We start from the raw sequence: 27,589 nt of genomic DNA on the forward strand, positions 1-27,589 counted from the left end.
CAATTTCTGCTAAATCACCTTCAATCCCAAAACTCCACATTTTGTGCACTGGCCTATCTTGTGAAACCTAATCAAACACCTTCCTGAAGTCCATATACACCATATCAACTGCTTTACCTTCATCCATCTGTTTTGTCACCTTCTCAAAGAATTCAATAAAGGTTAGTTAGGCATGACCTACCCTTCACACAACCGTGTCGACCATCCCTAATCAAATTATTCCTTTCCAGATGAATATAAATCCGATCTCTTAAATTTTTTCAAACACCTTACGCACAAGCGAAGTCAGGCTCCCTGGCTTATAATTACCAGGGCTGTCCTGACTCCCCTTCTTAAACAAGTGAACAACATTTGCTATTCTCCAGTCTTCTGGCACTACTCCTGTCGACAATGATGACAAAGATCAAAACCAAAGACACTACAATCTCCTTCCTGGCTTCCCAGAGAATAAATTCTATATGGCCCAGGGTCTTAACTATATTCAGATCTTCTGAAATTGCTAAAACCTCCTTTTTGTCAACCTCAATCCCATCTAATCTAATAGCCTGTATCTCCATATTCTCACTAACACTGCCCTTTTCCGATGTGAATACTGACGAAAAGTATTTATTAAGTGTTTCTCCTATGTCCTCAGATTCCACACACAACTTTCCATTACTGTCTTTGATTGGCCCTAATCTTACTCTAGTCGTCCTTTTATTCCTGATATACCTATAGAAGGCCCTAGGGTTTTCCTTCATTCTATTTGCCAACAACTTCTCATGTCCCCTCCTGGCTCCTCTTAGCCTTCTCTTTAGATCTTTTCTGGCTAACTTATAACTCTCAAGCCCCCTAACTGAGCCTTCATGTCACATTCTCACATAAGCCTTCTTCTTCCTCTTGACAAAAGCTTCAAGTTCTTCAGTAAACCATGCCTCCCTCTCTCGACAACTACCTCCCTGTCTGATAGGTGTATATACTTATCAAGGACAACAGGAGCTGTTCCTTGAAAAAGCTCCACATTTCAAATGTGTCCACCCCTTGCAGTTTCTTCCCCATCCTATGCATCCTAAATCTTGTCTAATCGCATCATAATTGCCTTTCCCCTAGTTATACCTCTTTCCCTGCGGTATATACCTATCCCTGCCCATTGCTGTTGTAAACATAACCGAATTGTGGTCACTATTGCCAAATACTCAACTACTTCCAAATCTAACCCCTGGCCAGGTTCATTCCCCACTAACAAATCCAATACGGCAACACCCCTTGTTGGCTTATCTACATAGTATGTCAGAAAACCCTCCTGCACACATTGAACAAAAACTGACCCATCTAAACTACTTTAACTATTATATTCCCAGTCAACATTGGAGAAGTTAAAGTCCCACATAACAACTACCTTGTTACTCTTGCTCCTATAGAGAATCATCTTTGCTATCCTTTCCTCTACATTCTCGAACAATTTGGAGGCCTATAGAAAACTCCCTACAGGGTGACCTTTCCTTTCCTGTTTCTAACCTCAGCCCAAACTACCTTGGTGGATGAGTCCACAAATGTTATCTCAGCTGCAGTAACAGTACCCTTGATTAACAATGCTCCCCTCTTCCCTTTTACCATCTGCTCTGTTCTTATTGAAGTCGCAAGACTTTTTCGAAACTAATCCCTAATGGTTTGGAGATGCCGGTTTTGGACTGGGGTGTACAACGTTAAAAATCACAACACCAGGTTATAGTCCAACAGGTTTAATTGGAAGCACTCTAGCTTTCTGAGCGCCACTCCTTCACCTGATGAAAGAGTGGCGCTCCGAAAGCTAGTGTGATTCCAATTAAACCTGTTGGACTATAACCTGGTGTTGTGTGATTTTTAACTTTGTAATCCCTAACGGGTTAGTTCAGATTTTTATACTTTGTGAGCTGTATTTGTACATAAGCTATATTAGTTTCTATGGCACATTACAAGAAAGAATCATATCACAGGTTGCAATAAAAAAAGAAATCTACAAATGGATAGAGATAGGTTACGTGAATGGACAAAAATGTATTGATGGAGTTTAACGTGAGTAAGCATGAGGTTATCCATTTTGGTTGAAAGAATAGAATGATCATCTATTATCTAAACTGAGAGAAACTTCAAAGTGCTTCAATGCAGACAGATCAGGATGCATGAATCAAAGATAAAAAGTACATTGGTACAGCAGATAAGAAGGAAGATGAATGGAATTTTGGCAGCTTTTGCTAAAGGAAGAGAGCAGAGAAGTGTTGAACACTACAAGGCATTGGTGAGACTTCAACTGGAGTATTGCGTACATTTTTGGTTTGTTTACATGAGGAAGGACATAGTTACTTTGGAGGAAGTGCACAGGAAATTCACTAAGATGATTTCAAAGGTAAGGGGTTTGTCTTCTGAAGAAAGATTGAGAGAAAGGAAGTTAGAAGAATGGGAAGAGATCTAAATTGAGGCATGTAAGATGCTAAAGGGGATTGACAGTAAATGTTGAAAGAAGGCTTCATCTTGTGGGACAAACTAGAGGGATAGCAAATTTAAATCAGATGAGGAGAAATTCTCTCTCTTAAAAGGAGTCATGAATCGATGGAAGAGTGCAATGGATACTAGGACATTAAGTAGATTTAAGGAACAGACAGACAGGTTCTTAGTTTGTAACAGATTTAGGTGTTAAAGGAAGCTCACAGGAAAGTAGAACTGAGGTTGAGATGAGATTATCCACGATTGCACTAAATGGCAGAGCAGGCTCAAGGGGCTGAATTGCCTGCTCCTAGTTCTTATGTTCTATGTATAATACAAGGGGTGGCATAGTGGCTCAGTGGTTAGCACTGCTGCCTCACAGCACCAGGCTGTCGGGTTCATTTCCACCATCTGGCAACCATGTGTGGAGTTTGTACATTCTTCCTATGTTCGCATGGGTTTCCTCTGGTTGTTCCAGTTTCCTCCCACAGTTCAAAAACAGGTGGGCTTAAGTGGGATGCTCTTCAGAGGATCTGTGAGGACTTGAAGGGCTGAATGGTTTGCTTCCATGCCGTAGGGACTCTATGAATACAAACAAAAATGGTGCTGGATTGTCGTACAAAGTGCCTTAGAATTGCAGAGCTCCAGAAATCAACCAGGATTACACTATTACCAAGATCTAAAGCTAATGAGCCTATTGAGCAACTGCATTGTAGCAAGCAAAACCTATTTGACCTACAATGTCTTTATTCAAATCTACCTTAGATTATTAGAAGGTGTAACCTCTTAGTCTGCCTAAGTGTCACAACTAAGATTGGGCTGGAGAATGCAACAAGTTTGTGTGGGTACAAGGCTGTAGCAGAAAGCAACTAATTAGCATGAATCATTAAAATCTCTCAGACTAAGGCTAATGATGACTGCTCAAGGAAAAATGTAACACTGGTTAAAAGAGAATATGCACACAGGAAAATGACACAGAAGCAAGAGGAGAATAGCTCAGTCCTTCTCATCAATTTTATACCATCCTAAAAACAGGTGCTTCCTGAGTTTGTGGCTGTTTCTGGAAACTATTAATTCTGTGCATGAATCATTATTTTTAAAAAATGCCTGGTTGTGCGCCACAATTGACTCATTTGCATGTTAAATCAAAATTTTCATTTTCCATAAACACAAACGCATGCTGCTGTCAAATTAGTTTGTTGAGCAGAATCAAGTTTTAATCTGCTGGTTTGAAAAGTTATCCAATGTATACTTAAGTATCACAACACCTCCAAACCTTTTATCAAAAACTGGCCAGCAAAGAGCTCAACTGCTTAGATCTCAGTGCAGTAGTGTAGTTTCAAGGTGATGAAATTGAGGGAAGACAAATTCTAATTGCACTATTGCAATTTGAGATTTTGAATTCAGTTTAAGCAGCTTTGGTCTACCTACACTAATAAAGTTGTATTTCAACAGTCTTCAGAAGTGAAGCTATTCAACTGTATCAAATTGGTAAAATGCAATCCTCGATGACAACATACATACCCTCTTTAAATGCTTTTTAAAATCCTACTAGCCATTCAGATACAGGATCACAAATAACTCAGTTTCTACACATTCAGTAGTCGGCTCTATTCTCCCACAATTTGTCACGCTGTTCATAAATGTTCTTAAAACATTTCTTATAAATTTACAAAATGAAAATATTGTATTATTGATAGCAAAAAAAAATTAAATTTCTATTTAGATAAGCACTTTGAAGTGCAGTAGCATAAAAGACCAAGTGTCAAAAACTAGATAACTGAATTAGAATAGATAGATGTTTGATAACTGGTGTGGACATGATTGGCCAAAGGGCCTTCTTTTACGCTGCAAAAGCTTTTTGACTCTTAACAAAACACATAAGATATTCATTTCTCATGAATTCTCATTAACAAAACACTTTTTAATGAATTGTTTTACTTATCCACTCGTTTCTTCATTGAAAACTACTACAGTTTGGTAAAGCATTATCAGCCCTTTAGAAATTAGGAAAAAGTCTTGTAGATAGAGCCAGTGACAAGTCATTTCAACTAATATTACAGAAATTTACCAACAAGTAAAGAAAAATTAATTGGTCTTTAATCTTAAGGCTTTTTCTAGTTAGTCTGACTTGCACACTGCTTGCCCTAGCCATTGCTTCCCCACTCCCACAACGTGCAACCATACCTTCTGCTACTTGGGTCTCATCAGTAGAGATAGACAAATTACACAGTAGTCATACAGGGCATTTCAAACAGGATAACAAAATCCCACAGCATGCCATTAATAGATGTTAAATATGTACTACTGGGCCACAAAAGTGAATATTAAATAGGTTGACAAAAAACTTGATCCAAGCTTTTAAGGCAGCTGCAAATGAAAGGCAGAAGAGCAGTCTAAATTCCAGATGGATCCTAAGGCTAGAGGTCTTGTATTGCTGGCGGAGTAGAGAGAGACAGGAGTGGGAAATAATGGGAGACCAAAAACCAACTGAGTCAGTGAGGCCAAAGATGATAAATTACTGCAAATTAATTCTGGCATGAATAGCAGAATTTTAGATAATCTGAAATCTATGGCACATAATGGATGGGAATCTGCCGAGAAAAGCACTGGAACAGCTGAGTTTGGAGGTAGCAAAGGCAACTGGGTTTGAGGCAATACAGGGAGTGAAGTAGCGACAGCATGATGGTGGAAACAAAAACAGAATCTCAGCTTTGCTCGAAAGTTATTCAAGTGGCCAGCAAGTTTGATCAAACCTATGGCAACTAAGTTTGATTGGAATAGAAGCCAAAGATAGCTGCCTTCACAGTAAACAAAGGTTATTCCACTTTAGATGTTAGACAGTCCGATAGCACAAAGTCAGTAAAGGGATTGAGACAGTGCTGAATAAATAAAGATATGCTGACTACATATCGACAGATGATATCAGCAAGGGGCAGCATGTAGATACAGAAAAACACAGTATTTGAATATTATTGCATAGGAACTTAAAAATAATTTATTGTTGGAGGAGATGTGCAGGGTATAATTTAATAGGCAAGGAAGAAATCAAAAATGGGCAATCCCTCAAAACTGGAAATTGGAAGACAGTTTTTGTGCAATAATGGGATGGCTGTCCATGACAAAAGGTCAAAAGAGGACAAAGGATGCAATCTGAAAGATTTTAGTACAATTTTGGTGCTGTGCAGGGATGCAACGAGAACAGTTTTACCAATAACTGAGAAAAGTGAACCTTCTAAAATGATAGCTAGAAAGAGGCCTGGAAGTGAAACATGTGTTTAGCAATTGAATAGAAATTAGGGCAAGGGAGCAAGATGAGATCTTAAATAAGATAAGCTTAGTGAAAACAGTGAGCCAACAGAGAAACCAAAGATCAGGGCTGCAAAAAAAAACTAAAGATACAAAGTGAATTATATTAAACAAACTGAAAAATAAAAGGTCATAATCTCCACACACTTGACAATGGAGACAAGGGTAAAAGGGAAGTAGGTTAGCCAAAGGAGAGATTCTAGTACAAAGTAGAGTTGGAATTATCTTTGTTCTCAAGAAGGATTCTCTAGGAATGGCTGGTTGAAGCAGGGAACCATGAGGCCAGATAGCATTTTTTATGATCCATGAGTTTTTGGTTTAAGCAACTTTGTGCTATATATGTTGTAGTTGCCACTGTTTACATTTGAGAAAGTGAGGAAGGGAGAAATACCAGATGGAAATAACACTGGGAATAAGGGTGAAGGTGTGGGGTTTATGAGGAATTAATATAAACTGTAGATGTCCTGTGGAAATAGCAATTGGAGGCAATGGTGTCAATGACAAGGCTCCTTCCAGTGTTTGGGGTGGCAGTGGTGGCAAAGCTCCTCCCAGTGATCGAAGGCGACTGCTGCATTGTCAGCAGCAGCAATAATTGAGTTGCTCCCAGCAATCAATACAACACTCTCAGACTGACTTAGACTCCAAGACATGGCTAGCTCCAGGTGCCTGCATTGGTGGCTGAGCAGTCCAAACACCTTTTATGGCAATAAAACTTTATACTTAAAGATTTACCTTTTGGCTTTTTTTTTCCCTGTGTTTTTTTAATTCTTGTTTTGTAACCACAGAATTCATGTATCCATACAATACATTTTAATTCTATTCTGCTTCATGGTTACCCTTTGATTGTGCCAACTCCTTTGACTTTTTTATTCTCCTTTCAAACTGTTAATAGATGGAAGTCTGAAAGTGTAGTTGTAAATTATTTGTAGGTGAATTTTTCCAGGTAGATTCACAGAAAGAATTGTTGTTATGTGGCATGCAGAGAGGTACAAATACAAGAAAACGATCATAGATGCCAAAGGAGAATAAAAAGTTTTCAGGAGATGACACAATCAAAAGGGTGACGACGAAGGGGAAGAGAACAAGAATTTATTGTCATGTGTACTCAAGTATAGGAATACAAAAGTAGCCATTATCTGGTACCATCTTGTTTACAAAACAAGAATTTTTTTTTTTAGATTAGATTACTTACAGTGTGGAAACAGGCCCTTCGGCCCAACAAGTCTACACCGCCCCGCCGAAGCGCAACCCACCCATACCCCTACATTTACCCCTTACCTAACACTACGGGCAGTTTAGCATGGCCAATTCACCTGACCTGCACATCTTTGGAATGTGGGAGGAAACCGGAGCACCCGGAGGAAACCCACGCAGACACGGGGAGAATGTGCAAACTCCACACAGAGAGTCGCCTGAGGCAGGAATTGAACCCGGGTCTCTGGCGCTGTGAGGCAGCAGTGCTAACCACTGTGCCACCGTGCCGCCGTGCCGCCCACAAGGAATTTAAAAATGAAGTACAAGTTTACAAAAAAAAAGCCAAAAGGCAAGAAAACGACCAGGTCTTAAAAGTTTAAAATTTTATCGCCATTAAAGGTATTTGGAATGCTCAGCCACCAATCCAAGCACCTAGGTCTAGCCGTGTCCTGGAAACTAAGTCGCCTGACAGTCATGCATCAATTGCTGGGATCAGCCACATTATTGCTGCTGAAGAAAACGCCGCCATTTCCGATCGCTGATAGGAGCCTTGCCGCCACTGCCATCCTGAACCCTAGAAGGAGCCACGTCATTGCTGTTGCTGACACCACCACCTCTAATCACTAGGACGGCTGGGACACTGCTGCTATTACGGGAAAGGCCAGCTCTTGCTGTTGCGTTGCCAAGGCCTTCAATCGCTGAGAGGAAACAGGAGGAACCATCACAACTGCCACAACGGCCCACTCTCACGCCACTGCAGTGCTGCTGCCTCCGATCCCACCACCTCTGACCACAAGGGCTGCCACCACCCCGCGCATGGACCGGTCTCACTGCCATGCCAATACTGTAAGCTTTAAAGAATAGAAAACAAAAAAAAACATATAAAAGAAACAACAGTGAAAAGAAGAGAAACAAGGAAAACAGATGGGAGTGGACAAGCTCAGGCTCAGTCCCACTATTATACAGGCAAATATTTTCAAGTACAGTATCCAATAAATTCAGAACAGAAAACGTAACGGGTGCTGACATGGACACGAAAATTAACAATGACTACATGTAGTGTGCCTTCAAGAGGAATTTATTTGGTGCTGTTTCTCTTGCAGAAAGATGTTGCTAGTTCTGCCTCATTCAGAAGCAGTGGAAAAACAATTTTCAGCTCAGAGTGTGCTTTTTTAAAAATGAGACAAAAGAAATAGGAATAGGTACAGTCAGGCTTATACAGACCCAGAATTTTAGTTTTTCTTTCAGCTGAAGTTGGGGCTTGAAGCTGATAGATACAGCTCTTGTTCTGCTGCAGCAAACAGCTCAAGTTCTCTCATTGCTACTAAATTGTTTATTTTGGTGTCCCTTTCTCCTAACTGGAGATAGCACGTGAAAAAAATCTGTTTTGCTAAAGTTGCTTTTGCCAAGGTGTGTTTAAGAGATGCTGCTGTATAGGAACAATTGATAATTAGTTATTAAAATACATTATTTTGTCAAGTATTTCAACAGAGTTTACTTTATGCCAATTTTTTTGGGTTCATTTTAAGTGCGTTGTAAGAATAAAGTGGATTTTGCTTAAAGCCTAGTAGTGGACCAATTGAATCACATTTGGAACAAGTGCCTTACACTTGCCTTCAGATAATAGTTAGGGTTACTGCCTTGATTTATTTTGATGGGTTTTGGTCTAGTCCATAACAAAAAATTAGTAAGTTCAGAGGTTGAGGGAGGAAAAGTGAAAATATATAGGGAAGAGGCTTCACAGTGTGAGGAACAATTGGAATTTTAAAAAGATCAAAATGGGATGCAGAACAAGTTTAGGTTCTCATACATGTGGATGTGGTGGCAGCAACAGGAGAAAGAGAATAAGTGGGGACTCAAGACTGACCACACCATTATTGACGAAGTACACAAACATCACATTTGCCACTCCAAACCTTCAGCAAGCAATTCTTTATACATAATTCTGAAAAATAATATAGCCAGCCTCTGGTATTATTTCACAAACATCCCCCAGAATCCTTATATGTACATAACTGCATCAGTGTAGAGAAGCCCATTCAGTCCATTCTGCCTGTACCAGCACCTCTGCAGATCTATTGAATTAGTCCTATTTCCCTACTCTTTCTCTTAAATCTTCTGAGTTTCCAATTGAATAATTATCCAATTCCCTTTTGAAGCTGACTACTGAATCTACTTCCACTACCCATGTTGGAAGTAATTCTGAAATTATCACATTTCTGGCATACAATTAAGTAGATGCAGCCAGTACTGTCCACCTCGCTCCCAATGATCCTACACCAACCAGTTTACGTTCAAAATTAAATTACAAAGTGCTCTAAAAGGTAATAAAATATGAAATAATTTATATCTGAAAGCAAAATAGCAAGGAGGGTTTAAACCAGTCTGGCAGGAGGTGGGTTCCAAAGTTGTAGGGTGAAGAGCGAGCAAGTTGAGGATAGTACAGAAGTTAACGTGAGCAAGTTAAATAGTAAAGGCAGTACTGGTAATCTTAGTACTAGATAGGGCAGGCAAGAGCATGGAAGGAAGCAAGGGAAATCTGGGTTAATCTGTACTTATTTCAATGCAAAAAGTCTGACAGGTAAGGCATATAAGCTCAGGGCACGGATAGGTACATAGGACTGGGATATTATAGATATTTCAGAAACGTGGTTGAGGGATGCTCAGGACTGGCAGCTCAATGTTCTAGGGCACAGATGCTATCGGAAAGATAAGAAGGAGGGGCAAAAGATGAAGGGAAATTGCGTACTTGATTAGGGAGAACATCACAGTAGTACTGAGAGAGGACATTCTTGAAGGCTTTTTCACTGAGTCCGTAGAATTGAGAAATAAAAAAAGGGGAGATCATTTTGATAGCTATTGTACAATAGGCCCCCCCACAGTAGTCAGCAGGAGATTGAGGAGCAAATACTTAAAGAGATTGCAGATAGTTGCAAAAATACTATGGTTGTAATAGTAGGGGATTTTAACTTTCCAAATATCGACTGGGGCTGCCTTAGCGTTAAGGGCATGGATGGAGAAAAATTTGTTACATTTGTTCAGGAAGAATTTCTCATGCAGTATGTAGATAGCACAATAGAGATGGGGCAAAACTTGACCCCTCTTGGGGAATAAGCCAGGGCAATTAATGGAAGTGTTAGTGGGGAGCACTTCGGGACCAATGACCATAATTCCATTAGTTTAAAATTGCTATGGAAAAGGATAGGTTTAGTCCACAAGCTAAAGTTCCAAATTGGGGGAAGGCCAACTTTAAAGGTCTTAGATAGGAACGTTCAAAAATTGATTTAGGGAGGCTGCTTGCAGGAAAAAGGATGCCTGGTAAGTGGGAGGCTTTCAAAAGTGAGGGTTCAGGATATTCTTGTTAGAGTGAAGCATGTTCCTGTTAGAGTGAAGGATAAAGCTGGTTGGAGTATGGAACTCTGAATGACTAGAGTCATTGAGACTCCAGTTCGAGAAAAAGGAGGAGGCATATGACACATACAGGCAGCTGGAAACTAGTGATTCCTTGAGTAGAGAGGGTGTCAGAGTAACTTGAGATGGAGATCAGGAGGGCTAAAAGGGGACACGAGATGGTTTTGGCAGATAAGGTAAAAGAAAATCCAAAGAGAGTCTGCAAGTGCAGGAAAGGGAAAAAAGTAATGAGGGAGAGAATAGACCTCTTAAAGATCAACAAGTTTGTTTATGTGCAGAGGCACAAGGTATGGGTGAGATCCTAAATGAATATTTCTTGTCAGTATTTATCATCAATGAAGGCATGGATTCTAAGAAACTTGAGGAAATAAACAGTGATGTCTTGAAGAGAGATCACATTACAGGACAGGGGGTACTGGAAGTCTTAAAAATGCATTAAGGTAAATAAATCCCCAGAACCTGATGAAGTATATCCCAAGACTACACAGGAAGCTAGGGAGGAAATTGCAGGGCCCTTGGCAAAGCTGCTTGTATCATCGACAGCCACAGGTGAAGTGCCGAAAATTGGAGGGTGCCTAATGCTGTGCTATTATTTAATTCAGGCTACAGGGAAATGCCTGGGGATTACAGACTGTTGACCCTTACATCTGTAGTGTGTAAATTATTAGAGGGGATTCTGACAGACAGGATCTACAGGCATTTGGAAATGGCAAAGACCCTTTGGGATAGTCAGTACGGCTTTGTGCGTGGGAAATTGTATCTCACAAATTTGCTTGAGTTTTTTTTTGAAAGGGTAACCAAGAAAGTAGATGAGGGCAGTGCAGTAGACATATGCGTACTACCCTCTATGTAAAGTCGTTGCCCCTCAGGTTCCCTATTACTCTTTCCCCTCTAACCTTAAAATAATACCCTCTATTCCTCGATTCCCAACCCTGGGAAAAAGATTTAGTGTATTCACCCTATCCATGTTGTTGTGGTTCTGTTCGCCGAGCTGGGAATTTGTGTTGCAGACGTTTCGTCCCCTGTCTAGGTGACATCCTCAGTGCTTGGGAGCCTCCTGTGAAGCGCTTCTGTGATCTTTCCTCCGGCATTTGTAGTGGTTTGAATCTGCCGCTTCCGATTGTCAGTTCCAGCTGTCCGTTGCAGTGGTCGGTATATTGGGTCCAGGTCGATGTGCTTATTGATTGAATCCGTGGATGAGTGCCATGCCTCTAGGAATTCCCTGGCTGTTCTCTGTTTGGCTTGTCCTATAATAGTAGTGATGTCCCAGTCGAATTCATGTTGCTTGTCATGTGTGTGGGGCTACTAAGGATAGCTGGTCGTGACATTTTGTGGCTAGTTGGTGTTCATGGATGCGGATCGTTAGCTGTCTTCCTGTTTATCCTATGTAGTGTTTTGTACAGTCCTTGCATGGGATTTTGTACACTACATTGGTTTTGCTCATGCTGGGTATCGGGTCCTTCATTCTAGTGAGTTGTTGTCTGAGAGTGGCTGTTGGTTTGTGTGCTGTTATGAGTCCTAGTGGTCGCAGTAGTCTGGCTGTCAGTTCGGAAATACTCTTGATGTATGGTAGCGTGGCTAGTCCTTTGGGTTGCGGCATGCCCTCGTTCCGTTGTCTTTCCCTTAGGCATCTGTTGATTAAATTGCAGGGGTACCCGTTTTTGGCAAATACATTGTATAGGTGTTCTTCTTCCTCTTTTTGCAGTTCTGGTGTGCTGCAGTGTGTTGTGGCTCTTTTGAATAGTGTCTTGATGCAACTTCTTTTGTGTGTGTTGGGGTGGTTGCTTTCGTAGTTCAGGACTTGGTCTGTGTGTGTGGCTTTCCTGTATACTTTTGTGGTGAATTCTCCGTTAGGTATTCTCGTCTAGGAATGGGAATTGGTTGTCCTTTTCTTCCTCTCCAGTGAATCGGATTCTTGTGAGGGTGGCGTTGATGATCCAGTGTGTGTTCTCTATTTCTGTGTTAATCCTATCCATGTCTCTTCTATAACACCCCGTCTCAGTTTCTTACAGTCTAAAGAAGAAAGTCCTAGCTTGTCCAACCTCTCCTTATAACTCAGGCCCTTGAATTCTGGCAACATCCTTGCAAATTTCTTCTGCACTCTTTCTTGTTGAATAACATCTTTCTCATAATAAGGTGACCAAAACTGAACACAATACTCCAAGTGCAGCCTCACCAATGTCCTGTACAACTGCAACATAACTTCCCAACTTCTATACTCAGTGCCCTGACTGATGAAGGCCAATGTGCCCAAAGACTTCTTTTCTGCCCGGCCTACCTGTGACTCCACTTTTAGAGAACCATTCACCTGAAATCCAAGGTCCCTCTGTTCAATCACACCCTCTGAGACCCTACTATTCACCATGAAACTTCTACCTTGATTTGACTTTCCAAAATATAAGTCCTCACATTTATCTATATTAAACTCCATTTGCCATTTCTCAGCCCATTTCCCCAACTGATCAAGGTCTTGTTGTAACTTCAAATAAATCTTCCTCACTGTCTACAATACCACCTATTATAGTGTCATCAGCAAACTTACTAATCATTCCTTATTCTCATCTAAATAACTGATATAGATGTATGTCTTATCTCTCAGAATCTTCTCAAGTAACCTACCTACCACAGATGTTAAGCTTACTGGCCTATAGTTCCCAGGATTTTCTTTGCAGTCCTTCATGAATAAGGGCTTAGTATTCATTACCGTCCAGATTTCCAGGACCTCACCCGTGGCTAACAATGATGTAAAAATATCAGCTAGGGTTCCCACAATTTCTTCTCTAGCCTTTTGCAGTGTTCCTGGATATATCAGGTCAGGACCAGGAGATTTATCCACCTTCATTGATTCTAATATAGCTATCACCTTCTCACTGTGATATGGACAGTCCCCAAGATATCACCACTAACTTCCCCAAGTCTTCATGTCTTTCTCCACAGTTAACACAGAGGAGAAATATTCATTGAGGACTTCGCCCATCTCCTGCGGTTCTACACATGTCCACTTGGGTCCTTGAGGAGTCCTATTCTTTTTAGTTTTTTTTCCTTTAATTTACTTAAAGTACCTCTTTGGATTCACCCTAATCTTCTCAGCCAAGGCTCTCTCATGCCCCTTTTTCATCCATCTGATTTCCTTCTTCAGTAAACTTCTGTATCCCCTGTATATCTCCAGGGATTCCCTTGATCCCAGCTGCCTGTACCTGAGCCATGACTCCTTTTGTTCTGGTCAATGAATCAATATCTTGTCATCTAGGGTTCCCTACTCTTGCCAACCTTGCCATTCACCCTTGCAGGAACATACAGACCTTCAACTCTAGCTATCTCACTTCTATAGGCCTCCCACTTGCCAGAGGTCCCTTTGCCTGCAAATACATTACTCCAGTCAACCCCTGCAAGCTCTTGTCTAATCCCACCAAAACTTGCCTTGCTCCAATTTAGAACTTGAAACTGTGTACTAGTTTTGTCTCTCTCCAGACCTATTTTAAAATTAATAGAACTATGGACACAAGTGCCAAAGTGCTCTCTCACTGTTACCTCTGTCACCTGTCCTGCCCTATTTCCCATGAGTAGGTTGATTTTTTACTCCTTCCCAAGCAGGGCTCTCTATATACTGCTCACAGAAACTCTCCTGAATTCACTTAACAAATTCCATGCCATCTAAGCCCTTATCCCAGTCAATGTTAGGAAAATTAAAATCCCCTACTGTGGCATCACAATTGCTCCAGCAAGTCTTGCCAGTCTCCCTGCACATTTGTTCCTCTAATTCCTGATATCTACTTGGGGGCCTATAGTACAACCCCAGTAACTTCACTATTCCCTTATTTCTTAGCTCCACAAAACCTCACTGGATGATCCTTCAGCTATTTCATCTCTGATTACTGCTGTGATACTCACCTTAATCAAAAATGCAATGCCTCCTCCCCTGTTTCCACCACCTCTGTCCTGCACCTGTACCCTGGCACATTAAGCTGCCAGTCCTGATCCTCCATTAGCCATGTTTCTGTAATGGCTATAACATACCAGTCCCATGTACCTATCCACAACCTGAGTTCATTGACCTTAGCTGTCAGCCTGCTTGCATTGAAATAGATGCAATTTAATTCAACAGGCATTCCTTGCTCTCTGACCTGTCTCTTTAACTTACTATTTTATCCTTCCAGTCTTGCAGTTGCCTCCCTACTGTTGAGAATCCCAACCCCACCACCTAGTTTTAAACCCTCCCTTGTAGGACTAGAGTGTTAAAGAACAAAGGGGTACAGATTCATAGCTTTTTGAAAGTGGAGTCAAAGGTAGACAGGGTGGAGAAGGCAGCTTTCCGCATGTTTGTTTTCATTGGTCAGAGCATTGAGTATTGGAGTCAGGATGTCTTGTTGAAGCTGTACAAACTGTAGGCCACATTTAGAGTACCCACGTGCAGTTCCGGTTGCCCCACTGCAGGAAGGATATTATTAAACTAGAAAGAATGCAAAAAAGATTTACTAAAATGCTACCTGGCCCAGAAGGTTTGAATTATAAGAAGCTGGATACGCTGGGACTTTTTCCCTGAAGCATAGATAAGGTAGAGAACCAACAGCTTTTCCCCATGGTAGTGGACTCTAAAACTGGACAGCAGACATTTAAGGTGAAAGGGGAGCAACACAAAGGGGTTCAGAGGAATGAGTGTCTGGAACAGGCTGCCACAGGTAGTGGTGGAGACAATTTTGTGATTTAAGAAACATTTGGACAAGCACATAGATGGCCTGGGTATGTAGGGATATGGACCAAATGGGACTAGATTAATTGTGAAAACTGGGCACATGGACACATTGGGCCAAAGGACCTGTTTTCATGCTGTAAACCTCCACAGCTCTATGACTCTTATCACTACACTGCAAAACATTTAAAAAAATCCCCAGAAAATCCAAGTATTTTCTCAAACATAAATTATTTATGGTTAATTTAACCATTAATTAAATTATTATGATGTAGTAAAGATGCAAAAGAGAATTACTTCTTCATATTATTCTTAGGGTGCTGGGGTGTCCTAAGCTTTCAATGCTTTTAATAATTTTGATAATTCATTGTGGCCTGAACTAATTTATTTTTGAGTATAACATACAGCATGGAGAGTTAAAATTGCTACTAAAGCACATTATGAATAACAACTCCTTCCTTCCTGTTATGTCATGTCTAAAATAGGCTGTATTTGGACTTAGCATTTGTCTTCTTCCTTTCTTAGTTTTCAAGCTACTTCAAGATAACACTGTTCCTATATAGCTAGAAATATAATTTGACAAGTGATTGCCTTCAAACTCGAAAAGCTTATTTAATTTTGAGAGGCTTCTAAAAAGAGAATTCCTTTGATTGGCATGCAAGGTTACAAACTAAACAAAGAGACAGGAGACCTAGAAAGTTCCAAGCGTGTATGCAGTAAATACAACTGAATCTCTTTCATGTTGCCAAATATGTCACTTAGAACTTAACTAAGCTACTGACCAGTAAGGATGATAAAGCACAATGACATTTGTGGGGGTAGTTAAGCAAAGTTTTAAAAAAATAGTCAATGGTACAATCTTTGTTTTGTTATTGGACCGATAATGCACAAATGTAGACTAATAATGTGAAGGACATTAGGTCAAAGCCCACGTTCGTGAATGAGAATTTGGTTCAAAAAGATTGCCTAATCGCAAGCATCAACTTACTTTCCATTATGATGTATTTTCAAATGACAAATCTAAACTAACCAAAATCAAGATGTGTAATAGATACAAATGGACAATTAATATCTTGTTTTCTCTCCAACAAGGGAACTGTCAATGAAATAAATGCTTAAAGAATCAGACCACACTGCAACACTAAGTAGCAACTTGTAATCATAAGAGTGTAAATGTCAGTTTCAGTCTCTTTTTAAATATGTAAATAATTAATCTGCAGTAAATTAACTGCTTTATCAACCATTTAATTCTTTCCAAACTAAATCAAACACAGTCTGCTATTTACAAAACAATCTTCACATACTTGTTTTCCTTTGAAGGTAATTGGCTGGATTTGACTTCAAATGTCAACTATAACATTGATAGTATTTGAATAATTCCTTCTTGCTCAGTTTAACTAAAACCCATTTCACCTATATCTGATATTTGCCAAAATAAATTTTGTTTTTTTATTTTACTGAGTAATATTCTAACTGAAAATCTAGTTATTGCATTTCATGCGGATTTACAGATAACAATTATGTTACTATATTTCAATTAACTACCTTTTAAGTCAGTCTAACAGCATTCTTTTAAAGTTCAGAAAATGAGCGAGTACTATACTGTTTCATGTAAACGTACAAGATTTACATAACATTTTATGTTTACTGATGAAACTACATTTCTCCAATTTTCTCCAATTGAGAAATACAATTGATATTGTAGACCCAACAAGTCGGTTGAGAAACACATCCGTTATCAAGTAGGACCAAAAAAAAGTTAGTAAAAGTTAGCTGCTAGTTCAAAATTTCTGTGCACCAAAACTTACATTGAATATACAGAACAGAAACTGGTCATTTGAAACAACTGACTTATGCTATTATGTTCCATATAAGCCTCTTTCTATGCCATCAGCATACCTTTATATTCCTTTCTCTTTCATGTATTAAAATGATTTGACTTAAATGTATCAATGCTATTCACTTCAACTAATCTTGTCCTAACAAGTTCCATATGATTGGGAGATGCTGGCAATGTACTGGGGTGTACAAAGTTAAAAATCACACAACACCAGGTTATAGTCCAACAGGTTTATTTGGAAGCACTAGCTTTCAAAACGCTGCTCCTTCATCAGGTGGTTGTGGAGTATAAGATCGTTAGACATAGAATTTATAGCAAAAGTTTACAGTGTGATGCAACTGAAATTATATAATGAGAGACACCTGGATTGTTTGTTAAGTCTCTCATCTTTTAGAATGACCATGCTGGTTTCAGTTCTTTCGTATGTGAATCCCAGAACATTTTAAAAATTACATTCTCAAGTGAGGAAACTGGTGAAATTCTTGCTTATGCTCCAAAGATCGACTCTCCTACTCCTCAGATGCTGCCTGACCGGCTGTGCTTTTCCAGCACCATACTTTTTGTCTTTGAGCTCCAGCATCTGCAGTCCTCACTTTCTCCCAGTCGGACCATTTACATTAGGAGGAGAAATCTTTTCAGAAGGTTGTGTGACTTGGAATCCTCTGCCCTAGAAGGCAGTGAAGATGGGGGTCATTGAATATCTTTAAGACAGAGGTGAATAGCTTCTTGTTAGGTAGGGAAATCAAAGGTTGTTGGGAATAGATGGGAATATGGAATTTGAAACATGAGTTATCAGCTATAATTTTACTGAATGGCAGAGTAGGCTCAAGGGGCCAAATGGTCCACTTCTGATATTGTTTGTTCATATCCTTTTAATATGGGAGCACTCAATTTACTCATTTAAAATGACTTTTATGACCTGTATCACTACTGTGTAGTTGTACCCCAATTCCTTTTAGATTCTTAATTTCCAAACAGAGATGTCAGTGCTGGGCCAATTCTGCCCCAATTTTAGAAAAGCAATGTTAACTTTTCCATTTCTCAAACTTACTGCTCTTTGTTCGTGTACCAATGGTAACATGATTTTAGACAATTTCTGTTTTTAAACAACATTTGCTCAAAGCTGCCTAAAGGCCTTTACTATATCAGAAAAACTGAATTGCTTCCCATTGTACCAAGCTACATCAGAACCCAAGTTCCAAATTTGGGAGAACAGCAATTCCGATTGTAAAATATTTAAAGCTCTAATAATTGAAAGATATTTTAGACTTCTTACTTAATAAGCTAAGTTATCAATTTACTAGGAAATGGAGCAATGAATGATGGTTCAGCTGCAACAACAATCTGATCAAGGAATCTGAATCACATAAGCACTTAGTTCATGTCTTCAATTCAAAATATCATAAAATTTGTCTCTGAAGTTTCAAGGATTAATAAAGAAAGGATAGGAGCTGACCTCCTATAGTATAGCTTGTTGGTCATCAGAATTTTATTTCACATCATATCACTCATTATTATTTAACAAGACAAGCATTTACATCTGGGAGATCACTTTCTGAACAGACTTGAAAAAGGAACTACTTTAAGCAAAGCTATAATCTAAGGTAGAATTGTGGTGAACAGCTGTCCTTTAAGGCCACCAATTACACTTTGGTTTGGGGTGGAAGAAAGAAAGAGTTTTCTAAGGAGGGAGTTATCTTGAAATATGCTAGGCTTACTCAGGCATGATTTGCTCTGGACTTACCGACATATCCAAACATAGGATTTCCTGTTTGGTGAGCATGTTAAATGTAGGTTGATCAATTTCTTGCATTACTCCAGATAATTTAAGACATGATTGCAGCATGAACTTACCAATATACTGTTCTGCTAAGATGTCAGCTGATAATAAGTTGATTGATAACTCAAATTGCTAAATCTACTAGCTGTAAAATACAAACTGCTATGGTGGATGATAAACAGACCATGTTTTCACTGGTTGTGAAGTTAAAGACAAATGTCTCCAACCGAGTTTGTAAATTTATTTTTACAACAGCTTCGAGGAGATTGGTAGCAATTGTCAGTCATTTGTAATGTCCATATTAAAAGGTAAGTGATGAAAAATGTCAAAAATCAAGAAACTACTCAGATTGTAAACAGATATTTTGAGGTAGTTTACTCAGTTTTAAAACTTTCCTCTTTGCACACATGTAAGACCACCATCAATGGTCATACATTTTACTGCTGCTAGAACTGCTATAATTGACAGTTAAATTCTTACCAAAATCATATTTATACTTTGTACATTTATACAAATAATTCTAATCTGCCACAAAGCAACAAATACACAGTATCCCTAATTTCTCTGCACAATCCAAAAGCAATTTTCTTACAAATTACAAATAACCGTTTCAATCCAATTGACCAAGATTGGGTTTTTTTAAAATGATGTCCTTTCCCTTCATCATCAACTTCATATGGTGTCGAATTTGCATTAACAATGTAATTTTCTTGTTCTGCTAGAAAAGCAAACAGTTCTGCTTGCTTCAGCAACAATATTTACCAGCGATTATCTCTGTGCCCTCATGAGCTCACCTCGATGGCCCTCACGGGTAAAACCTTTCTAGAAGAATCTGAATGCAAGGTATGTTTGGATACAGCCAAGCATTGCCATGCATATCCAAAGCGTGAGAGGCAGCATTTCTCCTTCAGGATTTACCCACTTTACTACTGGTTGGGGGAGGGGGAGAAACATTGTAATAACTTGCAACCTATTAAAATACCTTTGTCTGCCGTGATCAGGTGCCCAATGCGCACACTACCCGACTTGTTTCTTGCTTAAAATTCCATTTCCTTTCCTTGACTCTTCGTCTTTTACAGTAACAGAAATTTCCATTAACATAAATCAAACCACTTGAGATACTGCAATTTTTAATTCAGTATGATTCGATCATAAACAATTCGGCTTATTGATCTCCTCTTGGCTCAGACCGTTGGTTCTCCTTTCACATCAGGTAAAAATCAAAAAGGTTTTAACCATAGTAAAAAAAATTACACAATCATCTTCTACCCACGCCGATTCTGCATCCAATTCATATTAACACTTATATTAATCAATTCCATAAAAATGCATTTTAAAACATAATGCCTGTAAGTTTTAAAATCGCAAGTAATCCTTTAGATGGTTAAATAGCTCAGAAGTGATCATTAACCAGTTTGCAAATAATTACAGGCATTTTCCTCAACTCGTTTTCACCCTTCATCGATTTCGAACCGAGTGGCATAAGTGTCAACAGATTTGATCAAACACACTTTGTTTTTCATTTTTTTTCCCCCCCCCTGAATCTCACTCACCCACAGCTCCGTTCCCCAGCTCATGGTCGGCGTGCAATTCCAGAATTAAGATGAAAAATAGTCTGAACAAAGTCTAAAAGCGAACAGGCAACTGCTAATTGACACAAAACAAAGTGGCGACAATCCGCTTCGGGTCGAAGAGAGTTATTCTGAATTGGGTTCGGGGTTCATTCCTCCTTCATGGTTTTCCGTTAGACTCTTCCTCCCCCTCCCCACTCTGAGTTGGTGACAATATGGCCAACGGCTGACAGGGCGGGAGCGCGCTCAGGAGGACGGAGCGCGGCACAAGGGGGAGGGGAGAGGAGGCGGGGCAGGGAAACTGTAGGTGTGATTTTCGGGGGTGGGGGGCTGCGGCAGAGGAGGAGAAAGGGAAGGTTTGTAGACGCGGCGAAGTTTCTCGGGGGGGGGGGGGGGGAGGGAGAGGAAGTTTAAGAGCACATGTGTGCGCGCGCCAAGAGGGGAATTTGTGTCCCAATGGGCGCGGGATTGTTTTGCAATGAAGAAGGGACTGTGCCAATGGGGATGGTGGTGTCTCAAAGGAAATGGGTTGTGTTACAATTGGGCGAGAGAAGTGTCCTAGAGAGGAAAGGTTACACATCCCAAAGGGGAAGTGCCTCCCCAAAATGGGAGGGGGTGGCCCAAAGGAACAGTGGGCGTGATGTATTGGAGGAGGTGCTGGCCAAATCGGGGAGGATTTGGTCTCCAATCGAGTAGGTAATGTAACCCAAAGGGGTAAAGCATATCTCACTCAATTGAGATAGGGGTGGCCTATTGGTAAGGATGTGTATCTCCTAGTGGAGGTGGAGTTGTTCCGCTAGGAAGGAGTCGTATGCATGGAAAAGGAGTGTGCTCCCCAATGGCAATTGAATAGTGTATTAATGGAGAAGGCGGATGCCTCAATGGAAGAAAGGAAACGTCCCACGATGGATGAAGAGGTGTGTTAATGTATATATTTAGCTATAAATGGGCCCAGTGGGGAAGGGGATGTTATGAAGAAGTATCACCAGACCCCATATATTGACTTTTTTTTTCTCTGTAGATGTTGTCAGACCTGCTGAGTTTGTCCAGCAGTTTCTGTTTTTGATTTGGAGGTAGTAATGTCATTCAAAAGAAGATAAGGTGCCCATGAATGTGTTTGCATACTTACAAGGCCACAAAGGATAGTATGTGTCAATGAAGATAGAAAATGCCTCTCCTAATAGATGTGTGTGTCAATGGATGTCACGGTATTAATAGGTTGGGCCCCTCCCAATGGAGGAGGGTGCACACCAAAATGGGAGAGAGAAACTCTTCACTCATCCGTTAGAATATAATCTCCCAATGGAGGAATAGGGAGTTAATGGATGTGTCAGTATTAATGGAGGGATTATCCAATGGAGGATATTGACATTCTAGTGAGGGATGGAGGAAGAGTTATCAATGGACATACTTGTGCATTTGCAGATAGTGGTAGGCCCCATGGAGAAAAGTGAATAGTTATCTGGGGGGCAAAGTAGTCAATTGTTCGTATATTGATGGGAGGGGCTCTTTTGACGTAGTGATAATATCACAGTATCTGAGTTCGGTGTGCGTTTAAGTCTCTCCTGCTCCAGAACTACATAATATCCATGTTTGAACAGGTTGATTAGAAAACGTATTTTTTAAAATGAAAAGTCAAGGTTTGTGTGGGCTTGCTTAGGATCTAGGTGCGTGACTCCGTCGATGGTATGGCTCGGGCGAAAATTCAAAGGAGGAGCCTGACTAACGGTCCGCGCGAGGCGGGGGCGGAGGGAAGAGACACTAGCAGCCGTCCGCGGGCTTCAAATCTTAGATAAGAGTCCGCATGATCAAAGCTACCAAGTGTAACGGTCTGCTCGGGGAATTAGGCGGCGGTAGAAGGGAGAGATTAAAATCCTGAAGAATTTGTACATCAATCACGCATAAGTGAAGCTGATAGTGCGCGCGACACCTGCCACTGGGCGGGGCACGAGGGGGCGGGAACCGATACCGGAGAACAGAAAAATGGAAATATTAACGGAGGAAGAAATGGTGTCTGTCGTCTTTCGTTTCTTTTATTTTAACTACTACCGATTTCGGCCATGAAAAAAGGCGCTTGTGCTTTTGCGCGTTCCAGAGTAAGCCCGGAGCCTTCACGGGCACACGCCCCGCGCTTGAGATCCGGCATTCTACACCACTGCCGGCCAGCGACATCTATAGGACGAGCTGCGGAAATGCGCCTGAATGTAATGAAGGACAAAAACCGGTTACTGCGACAGTGGTGCAGCATACGTTTTTCTAGCAATGATATGCATATGAGAGCGACAGTGCAGCATTTTTTGAAAAAAATCGTCATATGTTGCTCGTTTGTAATTGCCTTTTGAGAAAGTCGCGATGGTACAGGCCGAATAGTGGTGTTAGCATCCACGTTTGCTGTTAAGGAGGGACTTCCAGGTAACTTAGCGACAGTGGACAAGTGAATAACCATATAAGACCAAGTCAAATGGCTTGCTGGGGAACTTGGCAAGCGGTAGTGTTACCATTCATTAACGTCTTTCTTGGTCAAAAGCAATTGATCTTGCTAAAGACATTAGAAAATAATCAACAATCGCTAGAGTAGTCAATGTAGCTCTGGGTGTGTCCTCATTTCTGACTGGCTCATTTCTAACTGGTTAAGTATTGTGCTGGTTGTTGGGATCTTAATGGCCCGTGTAAAGCATGAATGCAGACAAAGCAGCTGAGTAACCATATGAAGGCCGAAACGTCAGCTGAACATGTATTGTCCAATTCACTGACTAAGTTATGAAACTCACCATGTGATGGACGTACTGCAATCTTTAATGCCAGTAACGAAAACGTGTTGTGCAATTATGAACTTAAGGATTACAAAACTGTTGCTTGCTTGGTCATTGGTAGGTTTTTTTATTTCCCAAACAAGTCTCTCCCTTGCATAATGCTTGCTTGAATCTCTCAAATTCATGAGTGGTTATTTCAGTAGCCACAGCAATGTAGTAGAGCTCATGGATTTCAAATGGTGTTGGACTGTTCAGCTGATCTTTTACAACTTGGATGTGGTGCACCGGTGGGTGGAGATACAACTAAGTCTGCTGTGCCTTGTGCGATGTGAAGATTCTTTTGACTTTTGAACTGCATTTATCTACACAAGTGGAGCGCATTCCCTCACATTTGACTTGTGCCTTATGGTGGAGAGGTTTTGCAGAATCAAGTTTCTGAAATGCTCATGTCATCACAGTAATTATAGTGGTGGTTCAGTTTAGTTCCGTTCCCTAGTCAATGTTAATCCACAGCCTGTGGTGGTGCTATTGACTGTCAACACTCAACTTCCATTTTAAATTTTTTCATGTCTCCTCTGGCAGTTTTGAAATTTGACTTTATTTACAAAACTCCTTAAATTTGAACACCAATTAAAATATCTCATTTTTTTTAGCTTTAGATTTGAGAACAATTCTAGCTTTTGTAGTCTTGTAACTGATCTTCATTATCCCTGGAACCAACATTCCAATGCAGCATCCAATGACCTAATATCTTTCTGTAAATGTGTTTTTCAGAATTAAGCAGTGTCCAGCTGAAGCCTACCCAATGATTTATCAGGGTTTAGCATGAATTCCTTGCTTTTTACACACTACCCAAGATTTCATTGCCTTTTGGTGATACCATATCAACTTAATTTATTTTGTCTTTTTCTGACCAAAATGAATGAAAAACTTGGTGTCAAAGTTACAGAATTGTTTTTGTCGAGTAGAGGAAGCATCACTATTCTAGCTAGAACAGAAAAATCATTCTAAATTAGGATTTCTATTCATGTGCATAAGATACATGCATCCTGTGACGTCTACCATTTGGAGAAAGACTTGGGTGTTCCCAGCTCTCTTTGCAAGGGATATGAAAATAAACCACTTATGGCATTAACTGAGGATTATGGGTAGGAGAAAGTGAGGACTGCAGATGCTGAAAATGTGTTGCTGGAAAAGTGCAGCAGGTCAGGCAGCATCCACGAAGCAGGAGAATCGATGTTTCGGGCATGAGCCCTTCTTCAGGAATGAGGAGAGTGTACCAAGCAGGCTAAGATAAAAGGTAGGGAGGAGGGACTTGGGGGGAGGGGTGTTGGAAATGTGATAGGTGGAAGGAGGTTAAGGTGAGGGTGATAGGCTGGGGTGGGGGCAGAGAGGTCAGGGAGAAGATTGCAGGTTAGGAAGGTGGTGCCACGTTCGAGGGTTGGGGCTGAGACAAGGTGGGAGGGGAAATGAGGAAACTGGAGAAATCAAAGTTCATCCCTTGTGGTTGGAGGGTTCCTAGGCGGAAGATGAGGCGCTCGTCCTCCAGCTGTCGTGTTGCTATGGTCTGGTGATGGAGGAGGCCAAGGACCTGCATGTCCTTGGTGGAGTGGGAGGGGGAGTTGAAGTGTTGAGCCACAGAGTGGTTGGGTTGGTTGTCTGGGTGTCCCAGAGGTGTTCTCTGAAACGTTCCGCAAGTAGGCAGCCTGTCTCTCCAATATAGAGGAGGCCACATCGGGTGCAGCTGATGCAGTAAATGATGTGTAGAAGTGCAGGTGAATTTGTGGCGGATATGGAAGGATCCCTTGGGACCTTGGAGGGAAGTAAGGGGGAGATGTGGGCGCAAGTTTTGCATTTCTTGCGGTTGCAGGGGAAGGTGCTGGGAGTGGAGGTTGGGTTGGTGGGGGGTGTGGACCTGACAAGGGAGTCACGGAGGGAGCGGTCTCTTCGGAACGCTGATAGGGGAGGGAACTATATCCCTGGTGGTGGCAGAAATGACGACGGATGATACAATGTACCTGGAGGTTGGTGGGGTGGTAGGTGAGGACCAGTGGGGTTCTGTCCTGGTGGCGATTGGAGAGGCGGGGCTCAAGGGCGGAGGAGCGGGAAGTGGAGGAGATGCAGTGGAGAGCATCGTCGATTGTGGTCTGTGAAGGAGGCCATCTGGGTGGTTCGATATTGGAACTGGTCCTCCTGGGAGCAGATGCGGTGGAGACTAAGGAATTGGGAATATAGGATGGTGTTTTTACAGGGGGCAGGGTGGGAGGAGGTGTAGTCTAGGTAGCTGTGGGAGTCGGTCGTTTAGAGTAAATGTGACCGAATCAACACGGACCTGAGAGAAATGAAGAGGTCTAGGAAGGGGAGGGAGGAGTCTGAGACGGTCCAGGTAAATTTGAGGTCGGGGCGGAAGGTGTTGAAGTGGATGAACTGTTCAACCTCCTCGTGGGAGCATCGATGTAGCGGGGGAAAAGGTGGGGGGTGGTGCCAGCGTAGCTGCGGAAGATGGATTGTTCCACATATCCTATGAAGAGGCAGGCATAGCTGGGGCCCATGCAGGTGCCCATGGCTACTCCTTTGGTTTGGAGGAAGTGGGAGGATTGGAAAGAGAAGTTGTTCAGAGTGAGGACCAGTTCAGTCAGTCGAAGGAGGGTGTCAGTGGAAGGGTACTGGTTGGTACGGTGGGAAAGGAAGAAGCGGAGGGCTTTGAGGCCTTCGTGATGAGGGATGGAGGTGTACAGGGACTGGATGTCGTGATGGGGGGGATGGAAGTGTACTGGGAATGGAGGTGCATGGGGCCTGGAAGTTGTGATGGGGGGGAATGATTTTAGCAGTGATTACTGTGAAAGTATGCCTTTGTGCAGGCGTGGAGGACAGGATCAGACTATTAATGTTGTATTAGTCAGATAGCTTGAAAACATTTTTCTATTTAGGTTCATGCATGAATAATGGCTATCTAGACATGCATCATCTTTGAGACTTTTTTAAAACAAGGGACCAAAGTTGTGAACCCTTTGACTTTGTACAGAGTAAACTACATTAAGTTAATGTTTAACCTTCACAAAATATGCTCTCTCTATTCTAGTAAGAATAGAAGCATATTCCTTGGGCAACACTCATTTCAATATCATCTTATGCAATTCTTAAATGTTGAATGAGTATACGTAATGCTAATACTACACCACTTTATGTTGCAAGTTTACTAAATACCAACAGACACTTTTTGGCATAGCTTGCTGATTGGAGGAATGATCTCAAAGCCTTGGAAAGGCTCCAGGGATGATTTACTAGAATGATACCAATTATCTATAGAGACTGCGGTTGTTCACCTTGGAGCAGAAAAGGCAAAGACAAGGTTTAATAAAGGCTTTCAAAAGTTTTGATAGGATAAGTAGAAACATAAATTGGCATACTCTGATTATCTAAGACAATTGACAAATGTAGCAGAGAGAAAATGAAAAGTCATCTAGATGAAAAGATAATGAATTATAATGATGTGAATGTAATACCTGAAAACATGGTAGAACAAAATCTACTATTAGGTTTCAAGCTTTAATTTGAAATGGAAACATTTTGCAGATGCAAGAGATAAGTGTGCTGGAGTGCCATTAATTAGACAGCTCATTGGAAAGAGCTTGCAGAAGATCTCCACAGGCTGAAATGCTTATGTTGTACGATTCCATGACTTACTTTCTTCACAACATATGGCTGTTGCTGGTTAGGTCAGTGTTTATTGCCCATTTCCAAATTTGCCCTTCAGACAATAGTGAGATGATCTCTTCTGGCCAGTCTTGGCTCAATGGTAGCATGAATGCCTCAGTGTTGGGTTACGGATTCAAGGCTATGTATTCCTGTAACTGTCCAAAATACTAATTGCTGACTTTTCAGTGCAATACTGTTACAAATGGGATTCAAATATCAGGGTGCATCAAGTTATTTGGTTTATTATTGCTGTTCAATGATATTTGCTAAAAGTGTAAGCATATGATTAACTATGGCTCACTGATACTCTTTAAGGCTCATGTGGAGGTTGACCACTTGTGCAGTATTAACCAACATCAATGGAAATGTTTTCTAAGTCCACATCTTTGGGGTGAATGAGAAAAATCAAAGGATAAAAAATATCAGATATCTTCAATTGCTGATGTTTTGAAAAGGTTTGCCAAATAGTTTATTGGTTATTATGCAGTTTGCCCCATTTGCATGACCCATACTGATCCTGGTTGCACTATCGCCACTTTATTTTTGTTGCTTTCTAAAATAAGTGTCCACCCCTCCCCCTGTTTTATGGCATACTACAAATAAAACCCAAATTGTAAAAAGAAGAAAAACTTAAACTAAATAATATCATCCTCTTGCTTCACTACGCACTAGCAGTTAAAGTGCCCACAAATCTCCATTCTCTAGCATTTATAGTGTACTTAAACTTTTGTTGGTTCAAATACTTATGGCTCAAGGGCTGAATGTACTTCTAACAATACCTTTTTGTAATTAGGATAGGCACTTCACAGCAGAACATAAAATGTGATATTGTACTATAATTAGCTTTCCAGAATGATGGAATGGTTCATGATTTATATTCACAAAACAATTGAAGCAGGT

General features: G+C 40.8%; 2 protein-coding genes across 17 annotated transcripts in view; one reads left to right on the forward strand and one right to left on the reverse strand.

The window, feature by feature from the left end:
• Window positions 1–20,487, reverse strand: part of fnbp1b (formin binding protein 1b) — a 228,252-nt gene extending 207,765 nt beyond the window's left edge. For 5 of the 14 annotated variants that reach the window (XM_072565696.1, XM_072565695.1, XM_072565694.1 and 2 more), the window contains exon 1: window positions 20,220–20,485. In XM_072565696.1, the coding sequence (XP_072421797.1) occupies window positions 20,220–20,243 (24 nt within the window). In that variant the 5' untranslated portion in view covers window positions 20,244–20,485. Of the gene's footprint in view, window positions 1–20,219 lie in introns of all 14 variants that reach the window. The other 9 variants (XM_072565703.1, XM_072565700.1, XM_072565693.1 and 6 more) reach the window with 5 other exon arrangements.
• The window catches only part of gpr107 (G protein-coupled receptor 107), a 217,966-nt gene that overhangs the window by 38,186 nt on the left and 152,191 nt on the right, over window positions 1–27,589 (forward strand). Inside the window, exon 1 of one of the 3 annotated variants that reach the window (XM_072565707.1) lies at window positions 21,019–21,154. The exons of the other annotated variants lie outside the window; for them this stretch is intronic. Coding sequence (XP_072421808.1) covers window positions 21,053–21,154 — 102 coding nt within the window. The 5' untranslated portion in view covers window positions 21,019–21,052. Of the gene's footprint in view, window positions 1–21,018; window positions 21,155–27,589 lie in introns of those variants that run through there. 3 annotated transcript variants of the gene reach the window in all.

Source organism: Chiloscyllium punctatum, chromosome 49 (genome assembly GCF_047496795.1).
Source record: "Chiloscyllium punctatum isolate Juve2018m chromosome 49, sChiPun1.3, whole genome shotgun sequence".
Taxonomy (NCBI): Eukaryota; Metazoa; Chordata; class Chondrichthyes; order Orectolobiformes; family Hemiscylliidae; genus Chiloscyllium; species Chiloscyllium punctatum.